The following is a 9,221-nucleotide window of genomic DNA, read 5'->3' as shown; positions in this document are numbered from 1 at the left end:
TGGAAGCCACCCAGTTGTCTTTAATTGTTTGTCTTAAGAAATTAACTATTTTACTCATCTTTTACTGCAACTACTATATATATAAATCATGAAAGGAATGGAATGCATATTTTGTCAACAATTCAGTTTCTATGTCTGCACATTGTTCCAGATATATTCGGCAAAAAAGGTGATGTATACTGTAGATTCTGACTTCATCCAATTATTTTTAATATGTATTAAGCAAATGTCCAAACATTCATTTCAAATCATACATATATTATGGAAATTACACACAGTTCCTGGAAGTTAAAAATGATTCAACAACTTTGATAACTGCTGCAGATGAGACACAGAATGATGGAACCAAAATGTATTTCATTAATGCAAACATATCTTGAACCAGACAGATCTTGGCAACAGATGAAAATCTCTGAAGGTAGCAGTCCTACAAAGTGTTGCTTTGCAAGGTAGAATCACATGACCTAGACATATTATGTAAATAATAATCTCATTCAGAAGCGCAAGACAAAAGCACTTGGCAGAAAAGGTAGATGAATATGCAGGTGTTGACAATTAAAGTAAACAATGCACACATTTGATTTGTTGTTGTTGTTTTGAATCCAGTTTTAATATTTTAAATGAACCATAGAAAGCACATTAAAACATTTTCTCAGTTTAGTTACAAAAAATGGTTATCTAAAGGGCTATTCATTGCATTCACAAAATGGCTAACAAATAAGTATTTTTCTTTAAAAAATTCCCCACCCCAAATATATAAATTTAGTTATCACGGTATATACAGGGCATAAAATCCTTGCATTTTAACAATTATTGTGATAGATTAAGGTATAGCACCTGAAAAAAATCCAGCTGACACTAAACATTCTCACAGAATTTTATTTTTTATACAAAACAAAATAATCACTACCTAATGAGAATGTAGCACAGCTGGAACTGAAAATGAAATGTCGCAAGATTGAATGCCGTGATTGCTTAAAACAAGAACACGTGATTATGAACCAATCAGATTTGAGTGCACCAATGAACATCTTCCAGTTGTGCCATCTGGAGTCCTGAAGCCAATTGCTAATCCTAAACAATTTTGGTTGTCAATATATACAAGGGGATTTATTATAATTAGAAATTGGGAATTGTTTGACTGAAAAAGCTTGTTTTATTTGCTTAATACAGGAAAACAGTATTCATTAACAACATATAATTATTATTGACTTTGTATGCATGTGTGTGTGTCTGTGGGTGTGCATGAATTCATACACACCCACAGACACACACACCCATACACACACAAACACACAAAAACACACACACATACATATACAGAATTAGACAGATGCAATTCTGATACACATGCAAGTTTTGAAAGTGGATTCAGATATCACAGTATTGTACAAAAAATAATTACAGTTTAACAAAATAACACCTTTTTAGCACCTCAGAGTTTGTCTTCGGAACAAGCGCCATCGTAGTTGTTTCTTGTAAAGCACCTGGAGATTCTCCACTGCTCTGTGGATCTCCCTGTGATGTTACTTGCGCCCCACTCTCTGCCACACCATCAAATGTCCTTTACGAGCTTCCATAACAGGTTTAAGTCATGTGATTCTGGCCCTACAAGGGCAACAAGTAATTTATAGATAGTACGTACATACACGGCAAGGCATACTCTCCGCACTGTCCCTATTCAAAACTTGCATGTGGCAAGTGGAGGAATTGGTGGTACTACGTCTTGGCTTGCTTGGCGTTCTGACATCCCATCAAGTTTACCCGAGGAAACAGACAGGTCCGACCTCAAACCCAAATCTCTGGTTTGAATCTCCAAAGTCATTAAACATCACGTCAATGATTGGCACCTGGTCGATTTTCGGAGTGTCGATTTCCATCACAGTCTTTCCGTAGCCCTGTCTCGACTTCAAGAAAGAAGAACAAAACGCTTTCAGTGTAGTGTTAGGACTGCCTGAACCCACATGCTGTCTCCATCAGTCATGAATTTGAAGTTCTTTCCCAGTTTCCCTTAACAGGAATAAGCACCTTGCTGTAGGGCAGAATGAGCAACTAGCTAAAATCCAATTTTTTGACTATTTAGATTTTCAAAATGTAATACGTTTTCTGGTCAACTTGTTGAATTACTTCAACATCAGCTACTTAAAATACTCCTCACTACAGGAGTGCTAGCGTCAGTCAGAAGATTGGGTTATCTCTCCCTGACAACAACCGGTAAGATGTGGATTTATTCGGAGGGGCTAATGCCATGGTGACCTAAGGATCAATGGCTGAATTAAACCTATCATTCCCCGGGCAGGGGAAAGCCAATTGTGCATTGGGTAATGGCATAGTTAGGTAATGACACAAATAAAACTTAAACCTTGTGATGCGTAAACTATAGGGTTCAGACTGTTCCTGCCCTTAACCTTCTTTATGACATAGCATCAAGTACTGATAATTGCACATGCTCTGGAAAAGTGATTTAAGTAATACACTTTGCTGTATTATATGAGTATTCACATAACCAATATAAGTAAAAAGCCAGTTCAAACCTCATTCTATGCCATGGAATTTTACTCCTTATGATGACATACTGAGAAATTAAAAATTCTCTCTACAGCCATAGACAATATAAGTTAAAACAGTTTCTAGCCTCATACCTTGCAATTAAAGGGAGTATGTAAATGTACACTATGCAATTATAATGAGCTTCAGCCTGGTTCAATCTTGGCTATGTTTCGCACAGAATCAGCACTCATTGCCAATGGGAATGCACTCACCGCGCAGCTGTCTGAGACAGCGTAGATGTAGGGGTTGTTGTCGTAGGACATCTCCTCGTCGTTGGAGCCCAGGAACCGCAGCGCTCGGTCGTAGCTGTCGGCCTTGGCGTCGTGCCAGGCGGCAGAGTTGTGGCAGATGTAGGTGAAGTTCTGCCGGGCCGAAGCGCTCAGCAGCTTCAGGAACGTCATCTGGACCATGTTTATGGCGTTGTCATCGAGGTCAACGTAGGAGAGCTACGGGAGGAAAATAAGGCGAGAGTAAGATGAGAGAAAAGTGCAACTCATCAATGTGTTCGTATGACTGCTGAAGACAGCGTGTGATAGATCATAATGGGTCAACTGCTGAACAACTGTAAAGCAGTACTTAGAAAATCCATGCATGAGGAAATCGTGGAACCAATATGAAACATGACTAACAATGCTTTATCTCCTACAAAATGTATACCGGTGTCCATTTAAAATATGAACATATTTCTATCTGAGCTAATATGGAGCATATTCTGTATGTGAATGTATTTTTTATTATTAAACGGTGCAAAAAAGAAATAATGTATTTTCTAACAATATGCTAGAATACGCTCACTTGCCATTTACACACAATTCTAGATATGTTGGTGTTTTGTTTACTATGTATTTCACAATCTTATATTGTTTTGTCTTGCTATCACAGCAGCCATGGGAAGCATTCCATGTATGCATTCCAACCTTAAATAAATTAATTCAGGGCTCCATAAATTGAATTTAATCATTTTCCCCTATATGTGGTAATTACATTACGTAATCTTCTGAACATCAAAGAAAGACATACTTGATCAATGAATGCTCAGCTCTTTCAGAAGCCAGTCCAGATTTGTGGAAACCTGTGCATTTGTGCCACGGTCCTACTGTTCCTAGCTGCTATTTCTGTCTCACAAGCTTCAAAGTGGTACTGACAGATTGAAGAAATGAGTACGCTGTGGCTGCTTAGTGGAAAGCAGAGGCCTTTTAGCTTTGTACCGAACAAATGGCAGATGCTTTGTGAGAACGGGAAGGATGTCCACTTACGATTTTGCCACGTTTAAATTCACTGAACCATGATCCGGGAGCCTCTTTTGGCCAGGAAGATAATCTGACCTATTGTGCCAAAGAAAGGATGGCGATGAAGGCTTGCACAAAGGACTCTCCCCACCCATTTGCGTTTTCTCAAATGCACAGGAGACAATAATTGTTTCTGACTTTTCAAAATATTGATCAGCACAAACAAAACAAGATACAGAGCATGCTCAATTGTATGTAAAACTATTACATTTGAATAATACACAATATGACTTCCTGAAATGAAAAATGGTGATTTAAATTGCATTAAAATAAAGCCTACTACATAAGGGTTCTACTTCCCCAAGCTAAAAATGATCTTTATTGCAAGTGCTGGAGGGTGATGGCTTTTTCCTGACTCTGACACAACTGAATAAATGTCACTTACTCCAGTGGACTTCTTATCTGGGTAGATGCATGTCTCTCCTCCAGACGTGAAGTTACAGAATACTTTGAAGGAGTCACTCATACAGCCTTGGTTTGGATCGATCCAGTATTCGCCTGTGGGGCAAAACACCCACATTTTATTCTAAGTGTAGAAAAACCCCATAAAATACAGAGCTGTGCAAATTCATTGTGATCACTCTACAAGCCAACGGAGCTAATTTAAAGAGATGATGTCACACCCTTAATTGGTTTACTCAATCTCAGACATATAGGGAAAATAAGTAAGTACACCATCTGATATCCTGTCTTGAGAAAAAGGTCATTTGAATTTAACAGGTTTTTCCTCAAGAAATAGCTTGATATCTAATGTATTAAACTGCCGAAAACAGCACATGGTTGTATTTTATTGAAAACCGTTACAACCAAAGAAGATGAAATCTGATAAAAATCTGAGCAAGATTAACTGAAACAATAAGGAAATGACAGCAGTAATCCACTCTCATACTCTACTCTCTCTACTATCATATCAACAGTATTTAGCCTTGCAAATGTCCTGCAAGCCCTTGGCCAGCATGCATTCATCAATGTATTAATTTTACGGTACCAGTGAGCTGCGCCATGTCAGGGACTTGATCGGACGGAACACAGGACCGACATCACTCACCGTCGGGGAACTCCGGATGGCCGAGACTGAGGTCTTTGCAGGTCCTGCCCGGGTTGTCCTGTGTACCCATGGGGAACTTCATACGCTCAATGTCTTGCTTGAGGTTGTTGAGTGACCCGAAGATGTCCTCCATGCCTTCCCCATAGTCCGCCATGGCTTCGTCGGCCTGGGTGTCAGCCTGGTTGTCGGCCGACCGCCGCGTCTTCCCCCGCGACTGGATTGGCAGCGGTTGGATGATGTCGCCGGGTGGACCCTTGGTGAATGGAAATGACACTGTCAGCCACTAAAACCCTCACATCATCCCCGGGGAGAAACTTAGGTCAGGCTACCGCCCCTTGTGTCTGTTTCTTTGTCTGAACAGGAAAGAGGCGCTTGGATTGATTTTTGTGAAAATTGAAACTTTCCTTCAGTGACAGGACCAGTTGCTAATGATCATTCAATTCTAAACAGAAGCTTCAGCTTGGATGATTACCCTTAACAGAAATTCATAATTTTCTTTGAAATGGTGCTTCATTAAAATGGGTTACTCACAGGTAGACCGGGTGGCCCGATCAATCCAGTGTCTCCTTTCTGTCCAGCTGGACCCTGAAAAAGATAAAAAAATGCCTCAGTACTTCTGAATAGAGAAAGATAATGCCTTGATAAAGACACAGTTAGGTCCTTGCTTTACAGTACATCATCAACAAAAAAAACAAGAACTAGACTCACGGAGGAACCCTTGGAACCCTTTGGACCTAGAGGACCCTAAACAAAAAGAAAAGGACAGTGATGCATCAACATGGCCGTAATGCTGTTAATCTCTTGTATAGGAATAAAAGTCAGTTACAACTTACAGGCAGGCCAGGAGGACCAGGTGGACCGAGAGGGCCTCCTGCACCACTAAGGCCCTGTGTAGACAGAATGAGACCATTGAGTCAAGCCCAAGCTTTCAGTGAGCTGTACAAGGTATCAGTGAGAGAATCATGAGGTTTCAACAATAGGAAACAAATGACAGTAAATATATGATAAGGTGAGAGCTAAATGTATGTGTGAGATCAGTGCAGCGGACATTTGACTCAACACTTACAATATCACCCTTGCCTCCTGCAATACCTTGTGGGCCAGGCAAACCTCTGTCTCCCTTCTCACCCTGTTCACCAGGGGGGCCGATCAGACCGATCAGACCTGGGTGACCCTGCAGCAAGAAAACAAAAAAGCAGTGAGGATTGTTCATGTCTTGAGGGTGAAGAACAGTACACTTTTTAACAACTGTTAGACAACCATTTTTTGACTCCCAATTTGAAATGCCCAATTATTTTGGTAGACTCATTCCATCATTGCAATATCCTTCATAAATTCAGGTAGGTGCCGGGGCATGTACTGTCAGCAGGCACTATTTTTCCCTTTCGGTTTAAATTTTCAAAAGATGATTCCTAAAGCACAACTTCCCACTCATTCACTGGGGCATTGCTTTCATTCTTGTTTACAAGGAAAGACCTCCTCTCAGACTGAAACTCACCAAATTTCGGGATATCCTAAATTAAATTAAAAACAACCCTTCAAGAAAATATCATATTACCTTCTCGCCCTTGGAGCCAGTATCGCCCTTCAAGCCAGGAAGACCAGGGGGGCCCTAAACATGGGAACAGAAAGGCACTGAGAAATCACTGTTCAAAGGGTGTCTTCACTGTGTTCAGATGAAAGCATCTCTTCACTTACCATAGGTCCAGGGGGGCCATCTACGCCAGAAGCACCAGGGAGTCCTTGTTCACCCTGCAAGGATTAATTCGGTTATATAATGCATTGTCCTTGTGTGCCCCTATGGAATGTTCCATATGTCGACATATACATCCAGAACACATGAAAATTGACTTTGATTTTTTGAAAATGCCTTAACTTGCTGGGTTCTTGCAGATTTAGTGACTGTGTTGTGACAGATTATACAATTACTTGCTTAGGTAAAAAAGCCCATGGTAACAATTGGACATCATGTCCTTTTAAAGACGTAAAACTAGCATGGTTCAAATCAGTTCTCAGTAATATAAGGAGATGTCAAGACTCATATGAGCTAATAACAAAATTAATGGCAGATCTGCAGAAATAAATATTAGGTGAAATTGTATTGTACACAGGTTGCAAAAATTTTAAGATTATAAAATGCATTTTATTGTGTATATGTATAGTAAAATGCTAATAAAATCGTGTAAAACATATTTTAGAATGGTTAACTCACAACAGGACCAGGGATTCCACGTAGACCCTCTGGACCGGTCTTTCCAGGAGGGCCCTGGGGACCGACGGGCCCAGTTTTACCTGCCGGACCCTCTGCTCCAGCTTCACCCTGTGATTAGATACATATTAAGTAAAGCATATAGGGCTCTCACAGGACTTCAGCACCAAAACATACAGGGCTCTTATAGGGCTTCTACCCTGAAACATACAGGGTTCTTATAGGGCTTCTACCCTGAAACATACAGGGCTCTCATAGGTCTTCTGCACTGAAACATACAGGGCTCTCATAGGTCTTCTGCACTGAAACATACAGGGCTCTCATAGGGCTTCTGCACTGAAACATACAGGGCTCTCATTGGGCTTCTGCCCTGAAACATACAGGGCTCTCATAGGGCTTCTGCACTGAGACATACCGGGCTCTCATAGGGTTTCCACATGAGAACACACAGTCAATGGTGTTTCCACACTGACCCTGCTCTTGCTAACAGACTTTCTCCTTCCTTGGTTTGATTTATGTTACACTGCTTGCCAATTCCTACACTGGCTGGGTAAAAACCCATCAACACTCCTGCTTGAACCCTTTCTGGAACCACTTGCTTTATTCACTCCACAAATCTTTTCATTTCTACAGTTAGTTTCACACAATTCTATTTCTTGTATAATGGTGGAGCTGAATGACTGAAGGTAAATGTTACAACAATGTACCAAAAGTGTTACCACCAGACTGTGGTAACCACACTAGTGTGACACTGTTCATGAAATGAGTCCTGAACTTTAGAATTGGCATGGATTTCATGTCAATCTGAATAACGGACTTTGGTGCGAGTGGCTAGATATGTCTTGACATTCAATTATGCCAATGCTTTGCTCTCCAGATCCTAGGAAGTCAGATTCGTTTTGCCGTTAAGATGGTCATAGCAAGACAATAGTGTCCTGCTGAAGCGCGGTCTTATCTGAAAAATATACCTTTTACCATAGATGTGTGTGTGTGTGTGTGGTCAGTTGAACTGTCCTATTTGGGACAGTGATGTCTGCTTACACGGCATGAAGCTAAATACTAGTCTATGCAATCCCCATGACTTGGTACTCAATATACTTTATATTGGGGAAAAAAGCCATTCGCCTTAAGTGTGCTTAAAAAACATTTTCAGCATACGCTCATAATACTATAACAATGGTAAATGGCGTATCATAAATCCTCTAAGATATTTTATTTTGACTTCAAAGTTGCAGGACTTTGGTTTCAATGAGAAACTCCAGGATTTTTCCCTCACAGTGCAGGCTTACTTTGGGGACTTCACTTCTTAGGCTGGCTGAGGGCATGATTTCCAGTCTAGCTCTATATACTGTGCTTGTCAATGCTTTAACCACACTATGCAAGACCTATTGGGAAATGGCAGCAAGGCATGTTGAAAAATGGGAGGGCCAGCAGGAGAGGAGAATATGAGGCAGCCCTCACCAGTCTTTTTTAGCAGGAAGTAATTTATGGCCGACCACTTTTACAATAATTCACTATAGACAAATTATGCTAGCATGTCCTTAGATACATTTTGAGGCTCTGGTGTGACGATATAAATACAGTCAAAAAACATTTAAGGGTGATATGGGGGGGGGGGGGGGGGGGTGTCTGATGGTGTTTCAGTTTCAGTCCTGAGTCAAAGGCATTAGTCACATGACCATGTCTGAAGCAGAATGCTCTACAGCTGTTCTTGTGCACACAAAACAGACCTCGAGAGTGACTGAGCCCATTTGGAAAAGGAAAACTCCTATCGTTGATGTACATCTTACCTTTGCACCTTTTTCTCCTTGCCTGCCTTCAGCACCAAATGGGCCTAAGGGTCCCTAAAAAAAAGAAAGTGCATAACTACTATTAGTTACTATTAATTATTATAAGTTAGCCTTGATATCGTACGAGGCCACAAATTTTAAAAAGAAAGAAGACATCCAGGGACAATACAGACATGTGAAACAAACATGTCTGCATTAGCTTAATACGTTACATCCAAGCAAACAGAATAATCACAATGTGAACACTAGTGCCCATATTCTTTTGGTGCTACAAGGCTGAATTTAAATCAGCTGTCACAGAAATTGCCTGTGGACACAGTCCTGCTTGCTGAGTA

At 40.6% G+C, this 9,221-nt stretch overlaps 1 protein-coding gene across 2 annotated transcripts in view; it reads right to left on the bottom strand.

Annotated features, from left to right (window-relative positions):
* Positions 1-241: 241 nt before the first annotated feature.
* The window catches only part of LOC118230272 (collagen alpha-1(XI) chain-like), a 105,035-nt gene continuing 96,055 nt past the window's right edge, over positions 242-9,221 (bottom strand). For both annotated transcript variants that reach the window (XM_035423139.1, XM_035423140.1), the window contains 13 exons: positions 8,887-8,940; positions 7,100-7,207; positions 6,586-6,639; positions 6,446-6,499; positions 5,954-6,061; positions 5,721-5,774; positions 5,596-5,631; positions 5,419-5,472; positions 4,888-5,140; positions 4,225-4,337; positions 3,807-3,875; positions 2,763-2,996; positions 242-1,907 (listed from right to left, as the gene is read on the bottom strand). In XM_035423139.1, the coding sequence (XP_035279030.1) occupies positions 1,761-1,907; positions 2,763-2,996; positions 3,807-3,875; positions 4,225-4,337; positions 4,888-5,140; positions 5,419-5,472; positions 5,596-5,631; positions 5,721-5,774; positions 5,954-6,061; positions 6,446-6,499; positions 6,586-6,639; positions 7,100-7,207; positions 8,887-8,940 (1,338 nt within the window). In that variant the 3' untranslated portion in view covers positions 242-1,760. The remainder of the gene's footprint in view (positions 1,908-2,762; positions 2,997-3,806; positions 3,876-4,224; positions 4,338-4,887; positions 5,141-5,418; positions 5,473-5,595; positions 5,632-5,720; positions 5,775-5,953; positions 6,062-6,445; positions 6,500-6,585; positions 6,640-7,099; positions 7,208-8,886; positions 8,941-9,221) is intronic.

This window comes from Anguilla anguilla, chromosome 6 (genome assembly GCF_013347855.1).
Source record: "Anguilla anguilla isolate fAngAng1 chromosome 6, fAngAng1.pri, whole genome shotgun sequence".
NCBI classification, from domain to species: Eukaryota; Metazoa; Chordata; class Actinopteri; order Anguilliformes; family Anguillidae; genus Anguilla; species Anguilla anguilla.
The sequence above is the reverse complement of the archived record's forward strand: the minus strand, read 5'-3'. Positions and strand labels throughout refer to the sequence as shown.